The sequence below is a fragment of the Loxodonta africana genome, chromosome 3 (genome assembly GCF_030014295.1).
Source record: "Loxodonta africana isolate mLoxAfr1 chromosome 3, mLoxAfr1.hap2, whole genome shotgun sequence".
Classification (NCBI taxonomy): domain Eukaryota; kingdom Metazoa; phylum Chordata; class Mammalia; order Proboscidea; family Elephantidae; genus Loxodonta; species Loxodonta africana.
In genome coordinates, this window is record NC_087344.1 from 25419289 (window position 1) to 25447005 (window position 27717).

At 41.4% G+C, this 27717-nt stretch overlaps 1 protein-coding gene across 5 annotated transcripts; it reads left to right on the top strand.

Moving 5' to 3' along the window:
* Positions 1-9: 9 nt before the first annotated feature.
* LOC104845471 (zinc finger protein OZF-like) lies at positions 10-27068 on the top strand. Of its 5 annotated transcripts, XM_064280721.1 has the most exons (6): positions 10-91; positions 2711-2963; positions 16984-17181; positions 17282-17408; positions 21259-21409; positions 22860-27068. In XM_064280721.1, exons 4-6 carry the CDS (start codon positions 17375-17377, stop codon positions 24475-24477), a joined length of 1803 nt encoding a protein of 600 aa, XP_064136791.1. In that variant the 5' UTR covers positions 10-91; positions 2711-2963; positions 16984-17181; positions 17282-17374; the 3' UTR covers positions 24478-27068. The 5 variants fall into 5 exon arrangements, with proteins under 5 accessions (XP_064136791.1, XP_064136789.1, XP_064136794.1 ...); XM_064280719.1 differs by lacking the exon at positions 16984-17181; XM_064280720.1 differs by lacking the exons at positions 10-91; positions 16984-17181 and adding an exon at positions 131-456.
* Positions 27069-27717: the final 649 nt, after the last annotated feature.

The following is a 27717-nucleotide window of genomic DNA, read 5'->3' on the forward strand; positions in this document are numbered from 1 at the left end:
TCCCCTTTGAAAGGAGAGTCCAGAAACCGGAAGCGGAAGTGCACGTCCACGGCCGGCAGCCATGTTTGGTCGCTCTCGTGTTTGGTTTGAGGTAGGTGTTGTGTCTCTAGCTATCTTATATGGTCCGGTACCAGGTGCAGTCCGAGGGGCAGGAAGGTCCCGTCGGGTATAAGGGCAATGCTCCCGCTCTCCTGAGTAGTCCTGGCCTCTCCGCCCTCCAAAGGTGCTCCAGTGCCGCGCGACTTCCTCTAGCCCGGCTGTGCCGGGGCCTCCCCTCGCTGCTTGCCGCCGCCGCCGCCGCTTTGCTGCTGCTTTGCCGCCGCCTCCGCCTCTGCCTCCTGCTCCAAGAGCCCGGCCCACCCCGCCCACGCGCGCCTGGGCCGCGGCTCTGTGCAGGGCGGGTTTCGGGAAGGTGGAGTAGGTGGGCTGAATCTGGAACTCTGGGTGCATTAACAGGTAAAATCGTGTAAATCCTTGCTCAGCAAAAGTGTAGTTCTCAGACTAGCAGCGTAAGCTTCACTGGGGGTTTGTGAGATACTGAGTCACGGGCATCATGGAATCTCAGGGTAGTTGGCCTGAGTCTAAATGCCCTCCTCTCACGCATTCCAGTCCGCCGCTCACCGTGCTCCCCCTTGTTTTCTGTGCTTCATCCAGACAGGACTTAATCTTAAAGTATTCCTGTCATACAAACAAGTAAAGAATATATCCCTCTCTCCTTTAACGATTATAGGCCTTTAAGATGGATGAATTAATTAAGAACTATGAGTTGGAACTAGATCATGCCGTTAGGACCATATTTATCCACATTTATTTTTTTATACCGATTTCAGGGGCACTGGTTAAAGCGCTCGGCTGCAAACCAAAAGGTCGGTGGTTCTAACCCATCCACCGCCCCGCAGGAGAAAAATGTGGCAGTCTGTTTCTGTAAAGATTTAGGGCTTTGAAAATCCTGTGGGGCAGCTCTTCTGTCTCCTATGGGGTTGCTATGAGTCGGAATTGACCCCGCGGCAGTGTATTTGGGTTATCCCAATTTCAGGATAAAAATATTTGGTAAGAGGCACACTTCGAGGAATTTCTTTGTAAGGCAGAAATTTTTGGCATGATCGTGTGTGAAATAATAATGGCCAATCCTAGTTTGATGTAAGATGTGATGTGGCTGAACAAGATTATAATACGTGTAATGAGGGATCTATAGAGATCACACACCCAGTGTTTCTTCAAGATCTTAAGGATCTGTGACAGGATCTGTATGGCTTTGTATGCTGGTGATTCGCCCCCAATTTCTGCTCCCAAAGATCCACACTTATTTATAGGTCGAAGGCTTCTCGGAGCAAAAGCCATGCATATTCCCAATGTGTGCACAGGAAATATCGGGTATGAGGGCAAAATTGGAGGCGTTTGTAATGAAACTAATGAAAATTCTTAAAATAGGTCCTAGAGTGTCAGCTACATTTAGTGTTTCAAAAAGTACTACATTCTTTGTAATAATTATTTTACATAGTTGTTAGTTGCCTTCAAGTCCATTCCTACTGGTGGCGATTTCACGTGTGCAGAGAGCTGCTCCATAGGGTTTTAAAGACTGTTATCTTTTGGAAGCAGATCGCCGGGCCTGTCTACTGAGGCAACTCTGGGTGGGTTCGACCTGCCAAGCTTTCAGCTAGTAGTCAAGCTCTTAAATGTACCACCCCAAAACAAAAGCCAAAGCCATTGCCATCAAGTTGATTCCAACTCATAGTGATCTTGTGTGACAGAGTAGAACTGTCCCGTAAAGTTTCCTAGGTTGTAATCTTCACGGAAGCAGTTCACCAGGTCTTTTCTCCTGTGGAGCCACTGAATGGGTTCAAACAGGCAACCTTTCAGTTAGCACCGGAGTGTTTAACCAGTGTGCCACCAACGTTCCTATTTTACAAGGTAACGCATTAAACCTGTTGCCATGGAGTCGATTTGGACTCATAGTGACCCTACAGGACAGAGTAGAATTACCCCATAGGGTTTCCAGGCAGCAACTGGTGGATTTGAACTGCCGACCTTTTGGTTAGCAGGTGAGCTCTTAACCACTGCGCCACCAGGGCTCCAAATAAATGAATAAGTAACAGAAATCATGATTATAGTAAATAATTTTGAACATGAATAAGTAAGCTTAAATTGATTTGTAAGTCACGTGTATGGTATCTATAATGTGACTAGAGAATGTTGCTTTTCAAATGAAATATACTGTAGAATGAATGTAGTATGTGTATATCAAGTCTATCGAATGTAAGAGCAACAAAGTGATATCCTTTTATATACAGCAAAAGATAGGGAAAATATGTAGACACTAAAGAGTCAAGTTAAAGCTGCATGTGTCATTTCAAAAAAAGTGTCCTGTTTGAGAAATTATTGCTGACTCCAATGGGATTAGTATAATCTCTGGTTTTACAAATTGTAGCTGTAATTCATCAGAAGTTTTCTTATGGAAGTAGTACTGTTTTTTTTTTTTCTTCATTTTTAGTAACCAGTTGATGCAGCTCCATTTACTTTAAAAAGTCCAAAGCAAGTGTGTACTCTTGAAGGCTGGAACCTTTTCTGCCTTAAATGCAGATAGCTTCAGGGTGGAGCATTTATCTGAGCTTGGGAGTAAGCCTGGCCCAGGTAAAGAGCTGAAGCTCAAGAACCCTCTCACTCCCTGCTTACTCAACACTGTCTCCTCCTCATCCTTTTTCTCTTTCAGGTCACAGGTGTGGCTCAGGGAGAACTAGTCCGGTCTAGACAGCTGGGGACCTAGGATGACCATCTTGTACATCCTTGCGATTGCAAGGAAGGATTTCAACTGCTCTTATTAACTGTGTGGACCAAACATTATTCATATCTGCCTCCAGACTGTCCAGTGGCTCTGCTTCCACTCTCATCCACCTTGCTTAAGTGGCTCCTTAAGCTTAGAGAGGACGTTCCCTTAAACTTCCGGAAGCTGGACCAAGGAAATGGTGAGTACCGCAGAGAACTGGATAATTCTTACCATAAGTGGCTGAAGCAAGATAAGAATTAAGGGATCCAGCTGTGTGCTCTGGTCCCTGTTGTTCCTCAGTGAGGTTAAATGGTGGCCAAGGGACTGAGCCCTCGGAGGCATCCTGAACCTCTGTTCTACTGTCACTGGGCCCTTTACACATATGTGGTTTTTCAAGCTTTGGATGCCTGGGGCCACCTCCCATATATGACTTTCAGAACTGGCACCATGGGTTGTTACCATCCCCACCCTGGGCCTTGGTGCTCTTTGGTGAATGGCAGAATTTCCTGACCAGAACCTGAAGACAGAGCAGCTCTGGCTGAGGAAGCTGAGCCCTGGTCCCTTCCCCTGGCTTCCCCTGGGCATTAGAGCTTCTTCTGTACAATTCTAAACCTATAACTCTACCTTTCACATCGCGGGATGGGGTAAAAAAAGAGGGGAGAGAGTTAGCAGGGGAAGGCCCTCACTCTATTTATGGGGTCTTTGGTGATGTTGGTGCTTTCTGATGCCACAAAAGGGATGAGGCTGGGGAGAATGAGTCCTTTTGATTCCTGTGTGGGTTGTCCAGCTGCATCCTTTTTTCCAGTGGGGATGCTTTTGCCTTAAGAATTTTAAGTGTGTGAGAAGCGTTATTCCCCAATTTAGGTCCTTGTCCTTTTGACTGCTTTCTACAGTCTTCAGTTAGAATCTGAAAGTGTTTTCTTAGGCTAGAGAATCTCATATGAGATGGGTGTATTAATTTAAGTTCTTGGGTATTTACAGTTTCTACTAGAAGAAAATTTCTAGTTCAGTTGGTGTGTTTCTACTGAGGATTTTTCAATTTAATGGATATAAAAAGTTTCAAATATAGAGGAATGCCTATTATAACTGATACAAAAGTTATTCCAAAGCTTACTTATAAATTTTGAGAAGGAGCTTAAAGACTCTTCTTATGTTTAACAAATCATGCCAGCACTCCTAATGTGTTACGTACTTTAGCCATCTTAGAAACATTCTCCTACCTGAGATAAAATGGAAGTACATACTCTGATATCCCTGGTCACTGTGTTTAGAAAGAGAGCTGTAGTTTACATTTTTATGATTTGTACAGATACATTAGACCATTTAGTAACAGACCCTAAACGATTAAACTTAAAATGGTTTCCTAATTACAAATGGGAATTCCTAGTAAAAACATTAAAGATCACGTTTGATTTATGCATGTTTTAATGTATAATTTAGTTACTTAATGTTTTCCCAAAAGATAATACCTTCAAAGTTGAAAACTCAATATGAACTGAAAAAGTATTCTTGATGAAGGCTTGTTCCTAGTCTTGTCCTCATCCACCCCATTCCTCTTCCACCAGCTACCTTTAGATAACCAGCTTTATGACTTTATGAAGCATCTTGCCAGTGTTCCTGTATGTAGACGCAAGTAAATATAAATAGAAATTTTTATCTTCCCTACTTAATTACACAAAAGGTAACATGGAATTTACACTTTTTAATTCACAAATTGTGCTGGAGGTCTTCATAACAATAAATAGAGAGCTTAAATCGAAATTCTTGTGAGACTCCATAATACTGCATATGCTTGATCTTAGTTTTGTTGTTGTTGTTAACCATATCACCATGAATGGACAGTTGGATTGTATCCAATATTTTGCTTTTACAAAGCTTGCTGTAGTGACTGTAAGTGTAAATTTATAAGATCCAGGTATCAAACGTTTAGGTATAAAAGCCTTTGTGAACTAAGGCAAGTTAAATCAAAATGAGAAGGTTTCACAAAGACTTTGCAAATTTAATATACGAAAATTACATTTTTTTCAAGTTATAAATAAGGCTTTAAACTTTTTATTGTCAACTATATCATAAACAAGGAGTGCATAGTTTCTTTTTCTGTATAGTTTAAATAACGGTAATCTAAATCCTTGATAATAAGTAGACGTTAATCAGTTTTTGTGGCCTCCCAGTGTGTCCAGCCCTGACATTTTCTCCTTTTTGCCTGGAAATTATTATCATCTGTATTTTAGAAGTTTATTATGTTAATTGATGTTATCATAGCTTTACCACCTAAGTCTTAATCTGTATAGTACATACTGTTTAGTTTTGCCTTTGATTTTTCTGTGAATTCAATTATTACTGTCTGGGTTCTTCAGTGACTTGTTTTCATACATGTTGGTGTCTGTAGCTTCAGTCTACCCATGTGTCTACGTATGTATGTTACTGTTCTATGAATGGGCAGCCATTTACCTATCCCATTATGTAGAGCTTACAGGATTTGGGTGGTTCAGGTGTGATTTTTGCTATTATGAATATTGCTGCTCTTCTCTTCATTCTGTTTCCAGGCTCCAAGTGCTCTTGCACAGTAACTCTCCAATGTGGGGAAATCACTGAGTTCCAGATCATAGCCAAGTTCACATTTACTAGGGAATGCTGATGCGTTTTATAAAGTTTTCCTCCCACAAAGTATGCATATTTGTATTTTATTTGTTCCTGTTTGCTTGCCAACATTGGGAATTACCTAATGAATTAATTTTAGCCGTTGTAAAGAGTATGAAATGGTATCTTACTTTGATCTCTTATGCAATTTCCTAATACTACTCTACTACTGACAAGATTGCATATTTTCCTACTGTTAATTTATGTTTCTTTGTCTTTTTAGGGCTTCTTTATAAACTTTGGAGATTTTCCTCCTAGTTTGTGACTTACATTTTTACTAATTTTTCTGGTCATTTCATGACTAATTGTAAATTTTAATATAGTGGAATTTGTCAATCTCTTCCCTTATGTCTTACTCTTAAGAATTTATTCTCATTGCAAAAGATCACTTGCTTATAGCTTCTGAAAGTTTTATGATTTTACATTTTCATATTTAATCTACCTGAAATTGATGTTTGCATATGGACTGTATAGAAATAGGTTAATTATTCATTTGGACCATTAGTTGATGATGTCGTTAGGTGCAGTCGAGTCTGTTCTGACTCATAGTGACCCTGTGTACAACAGAATGAAACACTGCCTGGTCCTGTGTCAACCTCATGATCGTTGTTATGCTTGAGCCCATCGTTGCAGCCACTTTGCCAATGCATGTCATTGAGGGGCTTCCTTTTTTTCAGTGACCCTGCACTTTACCAAGCATGATGTCCTTCTCTAGGGATTGATCCTTCCTGACAACGTGCCCAAAGTATGTGAGATGCAGTCTCACCATCCTTGCTCCCAAGGAGCATTCTGGTTTTACTTCTTCCAAGACAAATTTGTTGGTTCTTTTGGTAGTCCATGATATAGTCAATATTCTTCTTCAACACCACAAGTCAGAGGGGTCAATTCTTCTTTGGTCTTCCATACTCATTGTCCCGCTATCACATGCATATGAGGTGATTGAAAACACGTGACTCAAGCCAGGTTCTTTAAGATCCTTAAAGTGACATCTTTACTTTTCAACACTTTCAAGAGGTCTTTTGCAGCAGATTTTCCCAGTACCTGGAGTGTATAGAAGTAGAGTAATTATTCCATTTAGACAGTTAGTTGATAACTACCCCACTTATTAAAGTGTGAGTGCTTTCTGTCCCAGTCCTGCGGTGCTTGCTGTGTCATGAATCAACTTTTTATTAGATTGGTGGGCCTTTTCCTTTTTTTGTTCCTCACTATTGTGTATTCCTGTATGAATACTATACTGTGTAATACATGATAGCTTTATTTATTAAATTAACAAAAATAACTTTGATATGTTTAGACAAATCTCCATGCCTTATTCCTTAGAACGTCTGGCCTGTTACGGGTATTTGCACTTCCATATACGTTTTCAAGGTATTTTTTTTTGTGGTGTTCTGAAAAATACAAAGTTGCTTGGAGTTTTATGGAAGTGCATTGGAAATAATGATCTATTTGTGGAGAACAGTTTTGAAGAGCGTGCTCTACCTTTCCATTTACTTCAGTCCATGTGGAAGTCATTTAATAATGTTTCATTATTTTTTCATTAGGATCTTTTGTTTAATTAATTACATTTCTTTTTGATAATTTATTTTTTGTAAAATATGTTATCTTTTAAAAATTAGTTTCTCAACTGCATGGTGCTAGTATGTATAAGGGAACTATTTAAACCTTACTTTGGTATTTATTTTATAATCTGAAAACTTAATAAAATCCCTCAGTTCTGTAATCCTCAGTACAGTCTTTCGGGCTTTTAGATATGTAATTATTTAACTTGTAAAACTGGAATGGTGTAGGTGTTTCTTTGTCCTCTTTACCATTTTTAATATCCTTACCTTTTTCTTCTTTCTTGGTATATATACCAGCTATAATCTCTAGGATAATGTTGAGTAGGAGTAGAATAATGGCTAGTCCTATTTTTTACCTGCTTTTACTAGAAAATTGTTGACCTTTTCAGTATTTTTATCCACTTTCAGATTGTACATGTTTTTTTTCCATTTCTGTATTTGATAAGTGTTTTTGACATACATACAGAAACGTTTATCATAGTTGTACAGTTGAGTGAAATGTAAAATGGATGTCCATGTAATGGAGATAACCATGCTTCTGACACAGCACCCCCCCAAGTAAGTTGATTTTTAGTCACAATCCCCAGTCTTCCCTCTTGATGTAACCAATGTCTTGACATTTATGATGGTACTATCTTTGTTTTTGTGTTTTTGTCACCCATGTATACCCATTGCTGTCGAGTTGATTCCGACTCATAGCGTCTCTATAGGATAGAGCAGAACTGCCCCATCGGGTTTCCAGGGAGCAGCTGATGGATTCGAACTGCCAACTTTTGGTTAGCAGCCAAATGCTTAACCACTGCGCCACCAGGGCCCCTCCCATGTATGTATCCTTAAATCAACATATTTTCTTTTTGATGGTTTTTATGTTGTAAACAAATAGAATAATATGTAATTTTTGTGTCAACTCCCTTAGGTTAAGTTTGCATTATAGAAGACTCTTCATGGGCTGTTTGTTCACTTTAATTACTCAGTAGTGTTCTCTTACAAGAGTATACTATAATATAACAATTGTATTTCTTGAAGGTACTTGGGAGGCTTCCATTTTGGGGCTATTATAAATCATATTTTTGTGGTTTTAGATCTGTCATTTGGGTCGTTCATCCATTTTGAGTTAATATTTGTAAATAGTGTGAGGTAAGGATCCAACTTCTATCTTTCGTGTGGGAAAATCCAGTTGTTTTGGCACCATCTGTTGAAGAGATACTTCTTTTCCCATCATAATGTTTAAACATTTTCTTTTTTATATGTATTTCTCTCTTGGATATCTTATCTTCATTTTGGCCTCAACATGTTCCAAATAACCTTTGCATCCTCTGCATAAAATGTGCTCCCCTTGCAGGTTTCCACATCTAAGTTGATGGCACACTATCGTTCAGTTTTCATGAGCAAAATGTTGTACTTATCCTTGCCCCCTCTTTCTCTCACACCCTGAACCATCAGTCCATCCGGAAGTTCTGTTGTCTCTATCTTAAAAGTCTAGGACCATCTGTTAGATACCCCACTTTTAATGTCGTCACCCCGTCTCAACCATCATCATTTCTTATCTGATTATGGCAGTCATCTTCTCACATATCTCTTAGCTTTTACATTTGCCTCTTGCATACAGGTTCTTTAAGAGCTGTTGTATCAGTTTCCTTTTATGTTCAAAAGCATAAAATTGCTCAGCATTTCATTCAGATCAAAAGCCAAAGTCTTTTCAGTGGCCAAGAAATTCCTCAGAACCTGATACACCAACTGACCCCAATCACCACTCCAGATTCCTCTACTATTCCTGTCCCACATCTCACTATGCTCCCATCATGCTGGCCTTTGACTCTCCCTAAAACGTGCAAGACACACTCTCACCTTTTGGCCTGTTCTCTGGCTGTTTTCTCTTCCTGAAATAATCCCTTCTCAGATACCCTTCGATAATTCCTTAGCATCCCTCAAGTCTTTGCTCACATTTTGCTTTTTATTGACACCTACTTTGCTACGTGCATTGTCAGCACCATCAGCACTCTGAATCCTGCTGTACTCTTTATTTTCTCGATCACACTCATCACCTTTACATGAGATACATCACTTAATGTTGGGCTGTTGATTGCAGACTCACCAACTCTTAATACAGTAGAGATCTTTGTTCTTTATTGGTATATCCCAGTTACATAGAAGAGTGTCTTATGTATTTTAGCTTATCTGATTTCCTACTCGTTTTTGTTTTTAAAGTAATTAGATTTTGTTTTTCTGGAGCAGTTTTGGGGTTACAGAAGAATCGAATGGGAAGTACAGAGTTCCCTTACATCCTTACCTCCTCCTGCACCCCTTCAGTTTTTCCTATTATAACAACTTGCATTAGTATGTTAATATTTGTTAGAACTGATCAACCAGTATTGATGTATCAGTATCTACTCTGGTGGCACAGTGATTAAGAGCTTGGCTGCTAACCGAAAGTTGAGTAGTTTGAATCTACCAACCACTCCTTGGAAACTCTGTGGGGTAGTTCTACTCTGTGTCGTGGGGTCACTATGAGTCGGAATCAACTCGACAGCAACGGATTTAAAGCCCATAGTTCACATTAGAGTACACTTTTTGTTACACTCTTGATGGGTTTTGACAAGTACATAATGTCATGTATCCACCATTATAATATCATACAGAATTCTTTTCCTTGAATCGTGTACCCAAGAAGAATGTATTGTAAACCCCAACCCCTATCCTGTGTTTATAATCCTGTTTGGGAATGGATTTTTTTTGTTTTGTTAATAAGGCAGTGTTAGTGTACCGGTGTGTTTTAAGTCAATCTCTTTTTGAGATCTAAGAAGCGGATTAAGTAAGGAAGCAGAGTTGGGGAAAGATAGATGCCACACCACATGAAGATCGCCAAGGAACAAGTACCTTCCCGCAGAGCTGACTAAGAGAGAGCCCTCCCCTAGAATTGGTGCTCTGAATTCAGACTTCTAGCCTCCTAAACTGTGAGAAAATAAATTTGTTAAAGCTACCCACTTGCATTTCTGTTATAGCAGCACTAGATAACTAAGATGCTGCCCTAAATGTGCCTGTGCTCCACTTACATTCATCCTTTCCCTCTCCCCAAAAACCCTGCAACCATTCATCTTTTCACTGTCTGTAAATAGTTTTGTCCACAGTGTTATATAGTTGGACTCATAGTGTGTGTAGCCTTTTTTTAGATTGGCTTGTTTTATTTAGCAACATTCATTTAAGGTTCTGTTGTGTCTTCTTGTGAGTTGGTAGCCCATTTCATTTTTTATTTATTCCTGTGTATGGATGCACCACAGTTTACTCGTTCATTCACCTCTTGGAGGGCATTTTTGTTGCTTCTAAGTTTGGCAATTATGAATAAAGATGCTGTAAACATTTGTATCCCAGTTTTTCTGTGGACATAGGTGTTCAACTCACTTGGTTAAATACCAGGGATTGTAATTGCTGAATCATATAGTAATAGTATGTTCAGTTTTCTAAGAAACTGCCGAACCGCTTTTCAAACTGATTGTGCCATTTTGTATTTCCACTAGGAATGCCTAAGAAATCTTGGTGCTGTACATCCTCTGCTGCAGTTCTCAGTGGTTTGAATTTTAGCCCTTCTCATACCTGATGGAGTAGTGGTTAAGGGTTATGGTTGCTAACCAAAAGGTCAGCAGTTCGAATATACCAGGTGTATTGGAAACCCTCTGGGGCAGTTCTACTCTGTCCTGTAGAGTCACTGTGAGTTGGAATCGACTTAACAGCAATGGGTTTGTTTGTTTTTTGTTTTTTTTCCTAATACAGGTGTATTGGTATCTTATTACTGTTTTAATTTCCAATTCCCTGATGACACATGATGTTGATAATCTTTTCATATGTTTACTTGTCACCTGTGTATCTTCTTTGGCGAGGTGGCAGATCTTTTGCTCATTTTATAACTGGATTTTTTGTTTTCTTATTTGTTTAGTTTTTTTTTTATTATTAATTTTTATTGTGCTTTAAGTGAAAGTTTACAAATCAAGTCAATCTCTCACACAAAAACCCATATACACCTTGTTACACACTCCCAATTACTCTCCCCCTAATGAGACAGCCTGCTCTCTCCCTCCACTCTCTCTTTTCGTGTCCATTGCGCCAGCTTCTAACCCACTCCACCCTCTCATCTCCCCTCCAGGCAGGAGATGCCAATGTAGTAGCAAGTGTCCACCTGATCCAAGAAGCTCACTCCTTCCTCACCAGCACCCCTCTCCAACCCATTGTCTAGTCCAATCCATGTCTGAAGAGTTGGCTTCGGGAATGGTTCCTGTCCTGGGCCAGAAGAGGTCTGGGGACCATGACCACCGGGATCCTTCTAGTCTCAGTCAGACCATTAAGTCTGGTCTTATGAGAATTTGGAGTCTGCATCCTACTGCTGTCCTGCTCCCTCAGAGGTTCTCTGTTGTGTTCCCTGTTAGGGCAGTCATCGGTTATAGCGGGGAACCATCTAGTTCTTCTGGTCTCAGGATGATGTAGCCCCTGGTTCACGTGGCCCTTTCTGTCTCTTGGGCTCGTAATTGCTTTGTGTCCTTGGTGTTCTTCATTCTGCTTTGATTCAGGTGGGTTGAGACCAATTGATGCATCTTAGATGGCTGCTTGCTAGCATTTAAGACCCCAAATGCCGCTCTCCAAAGTGTAGATGCAGAATGCTTTCTTAATAGATTTTATAATGCCAGTTGACTTAGATGTCCCCTGAAACCATGGTCCCCAGACCCCTGCCCCTGGTATGCTGGCCTTCAAAGCATTTAGTTTATTCAGGAAACTTCTTTGCTTTTGGTTCAGTCCAGTTGTGCTGACCTTCCCTGTATTGTGTGCTGACTTTCCCTACACCTAAAGTAGTTCCTATCTACTATCTAATTAGTGAACGCGCCTCTCCCACCCTCCCTCCCTCCCCCCTCTTGTAACCACAAAAGAATGTGTTCTTCTCAGTTTAAACTATTTCTCAAGTTCTTGTAATAGTGGTCTTATACAATATTTGTCCTTTTGCAGCTGACTAATTTCACTCAGCATAATGCCTTCCAGGTTCCTCCATGTTATGAAAGGTTTCACAGATTCCTCACTGTTCTTTATCGATGCGTAGTATTCCATCATGTGAATATACCATAATTTATTTACCCATTCATTTGTTGATGGACACCTTGGTTGTTTCCATCTTTTTGCCATTGTAAACAGTGCTGCAATAAACATGGGTGTGCATATATCTGTTCGTGTAAAGGCTCTTATTTCTCTAGGATATATTCCAAGGTAGTTCTTTTTTTTTTTTAACTTAAAAAAATTTTTTTTACTGTGCTTTAAGTGAAAGTTTACAAATCAAGTCAGTCTCTCGTACAAATATTTATGTACACCTTGCTATACACTCCTAGTTGCTCTCCCCCTAATGAGACAGCCCACTCTTTCCCTCCAGTCTCTCTTTTCATATCTATTCCGCCAGCCTCTAACCCCTTCTGCCCTCTCATCTCCCCTTCAGACAGGAGTTGCCCATATAGTCTCATGTGTCTTCTTGAGCCAACAAGCACACTCCTCACCAGTATCATTTTCCATCTTTTAGTCCAGTTCAATCCTGTCTGAAGAGTTAGCTTCAGGAATGGTTCCAGTCTTGGGCTAACGAAGGGCCTGGGGACCATGACCTCAAGGGTATCTGCAGTCTCAAACCATTAAGTCTGGTCTTTGAGATCTCCGTCCCACTGTTCTCCTGCTCCATCAGGGATTCTCTTGTTACGTTCCCTGTCAGGGCAGTCATCTATGGTACCGGGTACCATCTAGTTCTTTCAGTCTCAGGCTGATATAGTGTCTCATTTATGTGGCCCTTTAATCTTTTATATTTTTTTAAAGTTGTGTTTTGTTGAATGTTCCCTGGGAACTTGAGAAGAATGTGTATTGTGTTTTTGAATGAGGTATTCTGTAAATGTCAATTAGATCCATTACTGATGACGTTGTCAGTTCAACTATATCCTTTTCGATATATCCTGCCTGCTGGATCTGTCAGTTACTGATAGAGAGGAGGGTTGAAGTCTCCAACTCTAATGATGGATTCGTTTATTTCTCCTTGTGCTTTTATTAGTTTTTGTGTCACATATTTGGTGCTTTGTTGTTAGGCACATACACTTCAAGGTTTGTTATATCTTGGAGAATTGCAAAACTCTGTCATATCTTAGACTAGTTGGGTTGCACTGTTTCTTCATACTGTGTTTTTTATCTTTCAGTATGCCTTGTAGGTTTTTGCTGAAAACTGACGATTATATAGTAAGTAAAAGGATTGAAGGTAAATAGCCCTGTAGTGTAAGCCCCATATTTTATATGGCTAAAAGTTAGGCTATTTTTATTGTTTCCTGTAGATATCAGAGGCTAAAATGTTTTCTTATGTTCTTCTTTTTGTCTCTCCTGTTGTGTTTGGGTATCCTACAGACTTCTTGAGTAAGGTTTGAGAATTGGTGTACTTTCATTTGTAATTCCTTGTTATTATATAGGAGCCCTACGGATGTGTGGTAAGATGTGCATCTAGGATGAGTATTCTGTAGCCCAATGATTAGGTCTCAGTCCTTTAGTGACCCTGTTCTTCTGGGCAGTAACCTCACAAGTGCTTCTCTGCTAATAACCTTTCCCACTTTGGTGAAACAGGAAGCCTAGATGGGGCTGGAGTTTGGTATTCACTACTGCAGTTCAGTGAAACTCTTACAAAATAATTCCCCTTGACAATAGGCCTTGTTAAGGAGAACAGAATGTTCTGCGCAAGTTTCAAAATGGCAGCTTTTCCCCTTCCACCTATTGGAAGCACAAGGGAATTTTTCTCTAATCTTTACACTGAGGACCTGGTTGGGTTTCTGGAGGTAAAACTCACAAAACTCTGGGTCCCACTAAGATTGGGCCCCCATGGCATTTTTTTTTTTTTTTGAGGGCTTCGATAATTTTTTTTTTTTAATTTTTACTGTAGTTTAAGTGAACGTTTACAAATCAAGTCAGTCTCATACAAAAATTTATATACACCTTGCTATATACCCCTAGCTGCTCTCTCCCTAATGAGACAGCACACTCCCTCCCTCCACTCTCTATTCTCTTGTCCATTCGGCAAGCTCCTGACCCCCTCCACCCTTTCATCTCCCCTCCAGACAGGAGCTGCCCGCATAGACTTGTGTCTACTTGATCCAGAAGCTCAGTCTTCACCAGTATCGTTTTCTATCCCGTAGTCCAGTCCAATCCGTGTCTGAAGAGGTGGCTTTGGAAATGGTTTCAACCTTGGGCTAACAGAAGACCTTCGGGGTCCTTATAGTCTCAGTCAGACCATTAAGTCTGGTCTTTTTACGAGAATTTGAGGTTTGCATCCCACTGCTCTCCTGCTCCCTCGGGGGTTCTCTGTTGTGTTCCCTGTCAGGACAGTCATCGGTTGTAGCGGGCACCATCTGCTTCTTCTGGTCTCAGGCTGATGTAATCTCTGGTTTATGTGGCCTTTTCTATCTCTTGGGCTCATAATTACCTTTTGTCTTTGGTGTTCCTCATTCTCCTTTAATCCAGGTGGGTTGAGACCAATTGATGCACTTAGATGGCCACTTGCCACTGTCCAAAGTGGGATGCAGAATGTTTTCTTAATAGATTTTATTATGCCAGTTGACTTGGACGTCCCCTGAAACCATGGTCCCCAAATCTCCATCCCTGCCACGCTGGCCTTCAAAGCGTTCAGTTTATTCAGGAATCTTTTTTGCTTTTGGTTTAGTCCAGTTGTGCTGGAGGTCTTCAATAATTTTTTTTTTTAATTGTGCTTTAGGTGAAAGTTTACAATTCAAGTCAGTCTCTCACACAAAAACTTATATACACCTTGCTACATACTTCCAGTTACTCTCCCCCTAATGAGACAGCCTGCTCCCTCCCTCCACTCTCTCTTTTCGTGTCCATTTCACTAGCTTTTAACTCCCTCTACCCTCTCATCTCCCCTCCAGGCTGGAGATGCCAGCATAGTCTCAAGTGTCCACCTGATCCAAGAAGCTCACTGCTCACCAGCATCCCTCTCCAACCCATTGTCCAGTCCAATCCATGTCTGAAGAGTTGGCTTCAGGAATGGTTCCTGTCCTGGGCCAGCAGAAGGTCTGGGGGCCATGACCACCGGGATCCTTCTAGTCTCAGTCAGACCATTAAGTCTGGTCTTTTTACAAGAATTTGGGGTCTGCATCCCACTGCTGTCCTGCTCCCTCAGGGGTTCTCTGTTGTATTCCCTGTCAGAGTGGTCATCAGTGGCCATCTAGTTCTTCCGGTCTCAGGCAAATGTGGTCTCTGGCTTATATGGCCCTTTTTGTCTCTTGGGCTTTTAATTACCTTATATCCTTGGTGTTCTTCATTCTCCTTTGCTCCAGGTGTGTTGAGACCAGTTGATGCATATTAGATGACCACTTGCTAGTGTTTTAAGATCCCAGATGCCACTGTCCAAAATGGGATGCAGAATGTTTTCCCTTGGCGGTTTTTATTTATTTATTTATTTATTATTGTGCTTTAAGTGAAAGTATACAAATCAAGTCAGTCTCTCACATAAAAACTTATGTACAGCTTGCTACATACTCCCAATTACTCTCTACCTTATGAGACAACCTGCTCCCCCGTGGCATTTTTAACCCTCCATCTTGTCCAGAGTCTCCACAATTTGCCAATTACAATTTAAGTTTTCCTACTCTGGTACTGATCCTAGCAGTGTTTTTGCTCCTGGGCTTCTGCTCTGGCATGATTATTTGTATATGCCTATGTGTTCCTCCAGTTTTGGGGGCAGTAGTTTGCCTATATATCAATATCCCTTTTCAGATTCACCATAAACAGAAACTCAGTGCTTCCTAAATAGTGATTTTCCCCCTCTGTCCTGTGACTAGTAACCTAATGAACTGTGGTTTTTATATATTTGCCTAATGAGTGTTAGGGTTTTTGATGGCTTTGAAATATGTGACATGGGCCAGTGCAGTGAAGGAGACCCTTGAATTTTGACTGTGGGTCCAGATTTGTTTTCACACCATCATACCAGGAATGATTAGAGATGACCTAGACAGTTCGCTTTAGCCCCTATCCTGACAAGAGTAGCCTGCCTTTTCCAGAGCTGCTCTGCTGTTCAGTCCAATTTTAGTATCAGAAGTGCAGTGTGACCACTTTTTCTGTCCTCACTACATGTGGAAGCGAATGGGTTGAGGCTGTTTCACAGAGGCCAGTCCTACAGCCCAGGGGATGCCAGTGGTCAGAGTTCAGGTAGTCATATCTCTGCCTTTCAGGGGCTGCAAATGTGAGAAAATTTTCAACTAGAGCCTCTAGAGGCTGGTGAACAAGTATTTGCTTCCTGGAGTTCATTGCAGTTTAATAGCTAAACCTACACTTCAACGAACTTACTTAGAAAATGGGAATCTTAACCTCTTCCTCATGGGCAGCAAATGCAAGGGAATGCTATTCTGGTTTTTGCAGAGATAGGGCTCTTTGACATTGTAACACTGGAGTGTGTTTGTGTGGGTGTCTGTGTGTGTTGAGAGGAGCAGTGACTAATAATTGGTCTTCAGTATCATTAGGTCTTGAAAGTTTGATAATTTTGGGGAGATCTGGATTCTTATGTTTCCTGTCTTTCACCCGAGCTCTGTTTGACTTTTCAGTACCTTTACCTCTCTCCATGAAACGGATAGAGAAGGTGATAGCGCAACTGCTGAGTTACTGAAACAGAAGTGACAAACATGTAAAAATTCATAAATCTTCAAAAGAATATTCTGTCTTCGGCAGGTTGTCCTGTCACCTCCTGACCACGTGGAGTTCTTCAAGAATATATTGTGCAGGACCTTGGCTTGCCAGTTTGTGTGGGCCCTTGAACCTCCCAGGGCTGGTGAGGGGCAAAAGGAAAAACTGTCAGTCCTCGAGTATTTCTCACTTATTATCCTGCTTTTACGTTTTGTACAGTGGTCTGGTGGATCTTATGGAAGGAAGTAAATTTTTTTTTTCAAAACGAAGTGACGATCTTAATGTGGAATTGTAGAGCATTTCTCTAATTTCTGCTATGTGCTCTTGAGTTTCTAGACCATAAAAAGAGAAGAGTAAGACTGAAATTTGTCACAGTGAAACTGGAGAAATAAGTTCAGTTTCGTCTAAGTATTAAATCAATGAAACGGGAGGCCATCAGTGAGGATGTGACTGTAGACAGTGAAGGGAAAGGACTGATCGATGGCTAGCTAAACCCAAGAATGGACCTTGGCACAGGACCTGTGTGAAATCCCTGTGAGTTCTTAGTTCCCCAGGACTGTCAGCCTCACCCATCCTTTTGCACACGTTGGAGTACATGCTAACTTGCTGAACCAGAATATGTGGGATGTTTTAGGACTCAGTGATCGTTGAGGATGTGGCTGTGGACTTGACCCAGGAAGAGTGGGCTTTACTGGATCTTGCTCAGAGGAAACTCTACATAGATGTGATGTTGGAAACCTTCATAAACCTGGCCTCAGTAGGTAAGGATGGCATCATTTTTTTGTTCACTGTTTTAGCAAACAAGTATATTGTACTCTTCAATCTCACTTCAGTATTTAGTCTGAGGAAAGGGAACATATGGTTAAACAACACAAGAGTGGTCATTTGCTCTGTGGAGTGTACGTACCCTGATTTCCCCATGAACATAAAGCTCTGTGTATTAAGCTTTTTATTTCTCTTATGGTTAAAAGCCTTGAGGCTCTTTAAAGTGTTAGAAGTGTGAGCATTGACTTCAAGAGTCACTTTGCAACACAGAGATTTCTGGTTTGCAACCTTATAAAGAGTTTGATTAAGTTTGATATGATTACTTTGCTGCAAATAAACTCACACTTACCCATCTCCAGAGACCCTGAAGATGAAAATGTTGGCTCACTGTAAAGGGGATGCTGGTGGTGGTAGTGGTGGTAGTAGTAGCAGTAGTAGCGGTAGCAGTAGTAGTAGTAGCAGCATCCAAACCGTCAAACTTCAGGGGGCCTAATGACCAGGATCAGCCCAAAGCTGATTCCCATGAGGCAGAAATCAGACTTACCTCCACTCACCAGCCTTTTTTACGAATTTTGACACCAGCCAACCATCCCATGGCACTTTGTACCTGTTCTGGACTCAATAATCTGTTGCAATAGATTCACAGACCATGTTACAGTTAAGTGGTTTATTAAGGAACAGGGTATAACACGGGATCAGGATCCACAGACTGCAATTTAGGATTAGGATCAGGAAGCATGTTGGCAGAGTCTACCTACTTCAGTGCAGGACAGCTTTCTTAGCTCTTCTCAGCTGCACAGGCCTCCTCTCAGCCTCCTGTGGACAGACTTCTCTTGCTTCTGCAGTCCGTCACCATTGTCAGCCTTCTGGGCTGTCGCGACCAGGTCAGCCACCGGGTCCCTCCTGGACCTCTCACTCTGGCCACCCTCAGGCCTTTCCACTATGGGTCCTTTCACATACATTTTACCCATCCAAATCAGTCGTTAACAGTTTGTCCATCCATAGGGCAGAAACTCCCAGGGTGAGGTCACTCTGGTACCAGCTGCTCAGGACTGCTGCAGTTGTGCATCTGATCTGGTCAGGTTCTCCCAAAGGTTGTCTCGGCTTCACCCGATCTGGCATCTAATAAAATTTAACCAAGCGGTGATTATTCCCTTGCTCTGAGGCTTGCAGGGTATCAGCATAGCAAAACTTTTAAGTAACATTAGGTTTCGCCAACATACTCCAGTCCAGTATTGCCTCCCCCCTCAGTCCACTCTTTCAGTTACAACTTGTACAATTACTATTTTTTATAGTCACAATTAACCCTGTAACAGTCAACACTCAAAACTGAATCATAAAATATCGTATGACATCTTCTCCTGTCCTCTCTTCCCTAGACCTGTTGGGAAAAGAGGAAACTATTCAGTGGGGATCCTCCCTTGTCCCCTTCATTTTGAGTGTAAGTACACTTACGAAAGCACGTAAGCCAGTGTCTTCATGTCTTTATATCCCGTTTTCAACAGCCAATGTTTAAATTGCCATCTCTGTCAAACCAGAACTCTAAAGAGACAAGCATGTTCCTCAGTCTGAAGAACTTTCTTTTCTGGTTGGAACTCTCAGCATCAGCATCCATAAGTAAAGTTCAGTCCAGGGCAAGGCATGAGCTTGTAGCAATCTACACCAGCCTACATTGTTAGACGTTTCTCTTTTCCTCCTTTCAGCTCATCTTCATCCACATTCAGTTGGGGTCAGCTCACGTGTAGCCATCCAAGCCAGATCACTGGGTACCAGACATTGGCTTGGGAGTCCACACAACCCCCTGCATGTCAGACTAGCCAGCTCCTTCTTTTTCACTCTCTCATCGCTAGCCACCCTGGGCTTAGGTCAGTGGGTGCCAAAGGAAAACGTCCAAACTCAGCCCGTTTCTTCATTGCTGCATCTCCCCCACTTCCACTCATCTTGTGACCCAGGTGGTTACTTAAAGTGAACATACCAAGCTGTCTAGTTCCTGGTTTCCATTAACTTCCAGTCCTGGAAAAGGGTTCTTCTTATGGGTGCTGGCATGTCCTATTCAACAAACCCTTCAGATTCCATAGGGCTGTGCCCCACATGAGCATGCTTTTACTTTTCATTCACCAAGCAAGTCTTTGATCAGTTAAGCCTTCAGTCATCGTGGTACTCTCAAAGGCAGATCCACTAACCTCCCAGGCTATTGGCATAAGCCCCGTTGAGTATTTACTCACTTCCCCTTTTAGCGTATCTAATCAAGCATTCTCTGAAGGGCAGAGTTACGGGCTCTGTTTTTGTTTTTTTTTTTTTAACAATACCCAATATTCATTCCATCATATAGTCAGATCTGTTTTACAGTATCAGGTAGGGAAAACATTCCTTCAGTCAGACAGATATGTTTAGATACCAGTCCAAATCAGGTAAATATATAATCTTTTTAAACATTCCAGTTTTGTTTTCTGTTTTCCATCCTCTGACTAGCTTACTCATTTGTAAGCATTTCGCCTTAGATCTTTGGCTTGGTTGAGCCAGAACACCCTGGCCTTCTATCAGTCATCTTGCTTAACCTGCTGGGCTTACCACAAGCCACTCAGATGTGGCTTTCCTATCCACTGCTGCAGCATAATGTTTCTTACTTTTCTGTCAGTGGTTATGTATAGCAGCAATGAAAATAACCACTAGTCAAAAGTTTCTCATCCCCTGCCCAATCATCCTTCTGGGCCTGTTGCCTCTGGCTCTGCCGCTGTGTCCCTTCCTGACTTCTCACTGTCTTCAGTGTTACAGCTCTTTTAGGAGGTTCTTTGCTCCCTCCTTCTCTCTCTGGTTCTTCTTGTTTTCTGTCTCTTCCTGCTTCTGAAACCTCTGTGGGGTTAGCTGCTTGTATCTACAACTCCTTGTCAATTTCAAGGCATGGCCCTCCTACCAGAACCTGCCAGTCCCCTCTTGGTAGGTCGCAGATACTTCATTTGCAAAGTAGACTGTAGAAACTTCATTTGCATGGCCTGTAGTCACTTCATTTGTGTAATATATTGACCAGTTCCTGCAAGGTGCATACCAATCTCAGGGTGGGCTGCAGCCCAGGGCCAGGCAAAAGGTATTAAACCAAGTTGTTTACTGCTCACCCAGGAAATATAACACCCTCTAGGGTAGAAAACTAAGGCAAAGGTAATTCCTCAGGGCTTAAGGGAAAAGTCCCTGAAGCTGTTTTTCCAAAGAACCAAGGCAGAAGGCCATATAAAGGAAACTTGTCACCACACACGGTGTCAGGTAGATGTTCATTGCTCTTCAGTAACTTTCCTCATGACCTGCCTTTCCCCATGAAACCATGTCAGCTACATGTATTTGTTTTCCCTGGGAACCAAGAGAAAGATCTGAGTAGAATATGGATTCAAATCATACAGGGCGGCTGTATCGGGAAGCATCAGGAAGGCAAGAATCCTTTGCAGGACGAGCCTTTTATGGCGGGAACTAGATTTGAATAAATCAGTTAGAAAAAGTCTCTTTTGGGTTTAGGAGACTGAGGTTCTCAGATACCTGAGCTTAGTTTTCTGACTTTCTTTAATCCTTTCACATCCGTATTCATGGAAAAAGACCTTCCCCTTTTCCTTTTTTAATGTTACATGTGCATTGTGTCCCGTATCTTTTTACTTTGTAGTCCTGCTTACACCCTATGTCACTGTAACTCTAAGTTCTAATGGAAGGGTTTCCCAGTGAACAGCTTGTGACCATTGCCAAAGTCCTGAAACAGTGAAATGTGTCAGTCTTTCTTTGCTCATAGCTGCCTTTTTCCTCCTAATTATTTTTTTTTTCCTTTTTGTTTCATATTGTGAATCTCAATTTGAATCATTGGGTCAGTTTCTCGAGACCTTAGTGATGGAGAAAATTTATCCAGTGAATATCTAATAGTGCAGTTCATGAAGAATGACAGCTTGTCCTACAAGTTAGAAGGAATCAGCGAATTGCATGGCATTGAAGATCAGCACAAAAACCAGGGGAGACATGTGAGGTGAGTTTCATTGACATGAAAGAGCAGCGTGTTAAGAGACAGTCTTAAGATGTTATGATATTAAGTATATAGTTACAGGTATCCTGTTTTTTAAGTTTGCTTTACACCACTTCACATTTATGAAAGATCTGCCTGTTTTCGCTAACTGGAAAAAATCCTAAGAGGATTTTTGCTTTTAGGGAAAAAGGCAAAAAGTGAGAACAACATTCAGCGGTTTGTCTTGCAGCAAGCTATTAAAGAGGAAGCGTGCACTCAGAGCAGTGAGAGTAGCATCACCCCCACCTCTGGTCTCAGGGCCTTCTACTCCCTGAGGGTGCGAAAAGGGCAGCTCTTCCTGCCCAGTGACGCCTCCTTTCCTTCAGCACATCCCTTCCCCACCACACTCCTTTTGTCTGCCCCTTTTTTCCAGGCTCCCAGGGGGGCATGATCCATAGTTTCCAGTCTCCCAGAGAGCCTGGGCAGGTAAGCCAGTGTCTGTCTGCTGCCCCCTTCTCCTGGGAGAGGGAGCCTGGGCCCAGTCGTCCCTTTTCTTCCAATGTGTACCATCTGCTCCCTGTCAGCCTGTCTCTGCAGGCCTCAATCTCAGGTACCAGTAAGGGTGGGAGGAGTGGCTGATTTGGCCCCTCCTTCCCACGTTGTTCGTGGCCTCTGCCCTCACCTTGCCTTGCCCCCTCCCCGCCTAGGCCTGGCCATACCTGGGCTGGGGTGGGGGTGGGGGGGCTGTCAGTCCCTCCTGGAAGGCTGAGGTGCTGGACTCTCTCAGATGCATGAGCTGGAGAGGACAGTGGCCTGAGGTGTGGCAGCCCTAACCCTGGGAAGGGGAGCCCTCAGAGCCTGTGTCCCAGTTTGGTGATGTCTGTTCTGGAAAAGCTTATTCCCCAGCAACTACGCTCAGCGTTAAGCTGCCATAGTTTTGAACTGTGTGAGCATCTGTGCTTTATGTTGATTTATTTATGTATCATATCATTCCTACTTTTACTATTTGTTAACGTTATTTTAGGTTTGATGTGTTATTTAGTATGGTTTGGTAGGTTATTTTTTGGGTCTGGAAACGCTCAAAAATTTTTCCTCATATAAATTAATAATTGCTTCTTTGCTTTATGCCATTCCAGCTTTCAAAAAGTTTCATAGGAATGCTCTGCTTTTGGATAGTAGGGAAAACCTGGATATGTATATATATGAACTAAAATGTGTTCAGAGAATTTTTGTGATATAATATTTTCATAAATGTGAGTCACATGTTATGTTTTTGAAACATGTTATACACAATTATCTAGAAGCCCCATATGTGATAAACACTGTGACAATAATGATAGTATCTCTGCTAGATGATTTAACCTTTGAAACATATAAAGCAACTCAGGGCAAAAAACATACACATTCACTGTGTTTGTTAAGGCTGATATGGTAACAAATTTATATCCAATAACACAGTGCTTGTTTTTAACAGAGAGCATACGGAAGTGAACCTCTGTGAAAGTAACGAAGGCAGTAAGTGTGGAAAAACCTTCAGCCAGACTGGAAATCTTACTGTGTTCGAAACAACTACTCCAGAAGTAAATACTTCCGGATGTCATGAGTCTGGAAGAACCTTCATGGATCATTCATCAGTTGAGCATCATATCAGATCTCACAGTGGTTGCAATACCTATCAGAGTAAGGAATGTGGAGAAGCCTACAGTTGTTCCTCTTACCTAAGCACTCATGTAAAAACTCTTCCTGGAGAGCAACCCTATGAATTTAATGAATGTGGGGGAGATTTCTATAGTTTCTTATCTTCTCAGACACATGTGATCAGTCATATGCATGAATATGAACAATATTGGAAAGCCTATACGCATCCTTCATCCCTCACATTACTTAAACAGTTTTATAGTGGAGATAAGCCTTATGAAAGTAAGGAATGTGGGGAAGTGTTGACTTATTCCTCATCCCTCACTGAACATATACAAATTGGAAGTGGAGAAAGGCCTTTTGAATGTAAGGAATGTGGGAAAACCTTTCGTTATTTCTCAGATCTCACTAGACATATAAGAACTCACAGTGGAGAGAAGCCTTATGAATGTGAAGAATGTGGAAAAGCCTTTAGTCAGTCCTCACACCTCACTGACCATATGAGATCTCACAGGGGAGAAAAACCTTATGAATGTAAGGAATGTGAGAAAACTTTTCGTTATTTCTCAAACCTAACTAGACATAGAAAAATTCACAGTGGAGAGAAGCTTTATGAATGTAAGGACTGTGGGAAATCCTTTAGTTGTTCCTCAAACCTCACTACACATATAAGAACTCACAATGGAGAGAGGCCTTATGAATGTAAGGAATGTGGGAAAGCCTTTAGTCGTTCCTCATCCCTCACTAAGCATATAAAAACTCACAGTGGAGAGAGGCCTTATGATTGCAAGGTATGTGGCAAAGCCTTTAGTCAGTTGGCACACCTCACTCTCCATATAAGAGTTCACACTGGAGAGAAACCTTATGAATGTACAGAATGTGGAAGAGCCTTTAGTCAGTCTTCTCACCTTACTACACATATAAGAACTCATAGTGGAGAGAGGCCTTATGAATGTAAGGAATGTGGGAAAGCTTTTAGATGTTCCTCGTCCTTAACTAATCATATAAGAACTCACAGTGGAGAGAGGCCTTATGAATGTAAGGAATGTGGGAAGGCTTTTAGTAAGTTGGCAAACCTTTCTCTCCATTTAAGAGTTCATACTGGAGAGAAGCCTTATGAATGTATGGAATGTGGGAAAGCCTTTAGTCAGTTAGCACACCTCACTGATCACATAAGAACTCACAGTGGAGAGAGGCCTTATGAATGTAAGGAATGTGGAAAAGCCTTTAGCCATTCCTCATCCCTCACTAACCATATAAGAACTCACAGTGGAGAGAGGGCATATGAATGTAAGGAATGTGGGAAAGCCTTTAGTCAGTCCTCATCCCTCACTAAACATATAAGAACTCACAGCAGAGAAATACCTTATAAGTATAAGGAATGTGGAAATGTCTTTAGTTATTCCTCCTCCTCCTGTAAACATACTGACTTACATTGGAGAGAATCTTTATGAGTGTAAGGAATATGGGTAAGTCTTCAGATGTCTCTTGTCCTTTGGAAAACAGGCTGGAGAAAATACATGTCTAAGTAACGTTGGGTGGCTTTCATCCCTTATCTTTTCCCAAACCTGAAAGAGTATATGGCAGAGAAATCATGTAAGTGTGTAAGGAATGTGGGAGATTTTTTTTTTCCTTCCTATACTTTCAAAGACATTTGAATTAACCCATATGGAAAAACCCGTTGTCGTTGAGTTGATTCCAACTCATAGTGACCCTATAGGTCAGAGTAGAACTACCTCATAGGGTTTCCAAGGAGCAGCTGGTGGATTCGAACTGCCGACCTCTTCGTTAGTAGCTGAGCTGTTAACTGCTACACCACCAGGGCTCCCCATATGGAAAAGCCTTACCTAATTAACCAAACTGACTATGCGAGAAGTCACACTTAAGAAACATCATGTAAATGTGAGGTACCTGGGAACATCTACACATTTTTCCATTCCTGGCAACATGTGAGTTATTACATTGTGGCTCAATCTTAGGAATGTAAAAGGTGATGGAAACCTTCAGTGTCCCTCCTCAGGACGCCCATGAGACCTCACAGTGGAGAGACCCGGTGACTGTAAGTATTGTAAGAAAGCCTTCAAACACTTCATTTCCCTTTGTGCACAAAAGAATTCATACTGGGGAAGAAAGTTACTCAAATTTACAAGTGTAGAATTAGCCATTCCCATAACCCCTTATGCATAGATTTCCACTTTGTTTTTTCTGATGTAAACATTAAGGTGATAACTATCACTCTTAAGTACCCTTTCAGTTCTGAGACATGTATTTTGATAAGTAGTATTTTCATTTTGGTTCATTTGCATAAATTTTTTTTCAGTGTAAAGTTTTATTAACACAAGTGTGTTGAGGTATTTCCTTTTTTATCAACTATGTTAAAACTTAATATTATTTCAGAGTATAAAGCAGCATGTTCTCATGATAGAAAATTTCAACAGAAAAATGTATGGTAAAGCAGAAATCACTTAGAATCTCACTACTTTTGGTATTCTCAGTATTTCACCCTTGTACGTGAAGAAATGTTTTTACAGTCAGGATTGTACTGTGTATATAGTATTACAGTGGACATGTTTTCTGTTGCATCTCATTTACACTCCCAAATACTGTTGTGATCCCTGGAATACTGATGAGGAAACAGTCTAGAAAGTTTGACCTCAGATTGCCACCATCCCACAGAAGTGTCCCTCTCTCAAATGAGGGTTTGAGAATCAAGGTTTGTATGGAAGGACAGCTCATTCCTGGACCTAAGGTGATAGTAGGTCCACAGAGAGCCCCAACCTGACCTACCTGCAGTGAAGCTTCTGTTTTGCACAGGCCCAGAGCTTGTGCTCAGTGACAGGGTATTGGTTTTGATAATTCTGACTGTTCAAGAGTCTGTGCTGCACAAGGAGCTAAGACTGTAGGGTCTGGGCTGGAATAGTGGCTGTTGCTCCACCTGATACAAACACCCACTATAGACCCTGAAGAAGATGGGAGTGCATCTAGGGTTCCTTAAAAGGGGGGATGAGTCAAAGGGCCGTTGGGTCTGAAGGTTTATCCAGTGCCACTGTGTCCCTTGCTGATGTGGGAGCTGCTTTACTGACTCCTCATGTAAAGGGTCTGGGAAATGGTGGTCAAAGGTATGAGAAGCTTCTTAATTAAGCCTTTGCTTAAAACAGCAATTCTCTGTGGAATCATCCTATGGAAATCCATGGGCATAATGGTGTTGATGTTATGTCACAGTCGAGTCTGTTCCAACTCATAGTGCCCCTATAGGACAGAGTAGAACTGCCCCATACGGTTTCCAGGGGGTGGCTGGTGGATTCGAACTGCCAGCCTTTTGGTTAGCAGCCAAGCTCTTAACCATCAAGCCACCAGGGCCCCCAGTTAATAGTAGTGATAGATAATGGAAACTCTGAGAGTCACGTTCGCCAGGAAGGGAGTTGTTAGGTAAATGCCTAGCCACACATCAGAGTGTTGAGCTGCCACTAAATGAGTTTTTTTCAAAAAAGTTTGGATCAAAGGAGAGGCAGTCATAGCATGATATGTGAAAGGCTGAGTATCAAACTGTACATGATGTCTGTTTGTAAAAGATTTACATATAAATGGTTTACATTTTTTTAAATGCCAACAAACTAGTATGTAGAAACAGTCCATCCTAGAACATTTAACATTCTCCCCTGAAGGTGAGATTATGAGTGGTTTCTTATTTTGCTTCTCCAATTTTTTTTTTTACAGTCATTGTTTAATTGCTTATAAAATTTTTAACTATTTCTAAAATTTCAAAATGGTAACTCCCTTTTGGAATGTATCGAATCCCTGGTGGCGGAGTTGTTAAGTGCTGCGGCTGCTAACCAAAGGGTCGGCATTTCGAATCTGCCAGGTGCTGCTTGGAAACTGTATAGGGTAGTTCTGCTCTGTCCTATAGGGTCACTATGAGTTGGAATTGACTCGATGGCACTGGATTTGGGTTTTGGAATGTATAGTTATATGACTTGACAAATGCATTAAGTGGTGTAATCATTCGAACAATGAAAGTACACAATACCACTCTTCCCTCCGAAAACATCCCTTACGCTGACCCTTTTTAGTCACACGTTAACCCTGACCATGAATGGCCTGGCAACTGCCCCTGTATATGCCATGCACTATGTAGGTTTTTGATTCTGGCTCTTTTCACATAGTATAATGCATTTGAGACTCATCCGTGTTGATGAATGTGTTGATAGTTTGTTCCTTTTTGTGTGTAGTTGTATACACATGCCACAGTTTGTGTATTCACCATTTGGAGAACATTTGGGTTTCCCATGTTTATTTTATATAAATGCATACACTTTTATGTGAACATATTTTTCATTCTTACGTAAGTTCCCAGGAGTATTATTACATGGTAGGTATATGTTTATTAGAGACTGCCAGTCTGGTTTTTAAAGGGGCTTACTATTTGTATTCCCACCGAACCTGCTCTCTGACCTGCTGATCTTGGGTTTGCCAGCCTCTGCAGCTATGTGCATCAGGAGAAGCCTGCAGGCTGACTCATGGACTTGAGACATTCCAGTCTCTACAACCACATAAGTCATTTCCTTGGTATAAATCCCGAATTTTATATGCTTTACTGGTTTTGCTTCTCTAGAGAACCCAGCCCAAGACAAATCCCATCCTCTTTCACTACCTTATCAGTCTGACTACTTCCTCCACAGGAGGCACGGCTCATA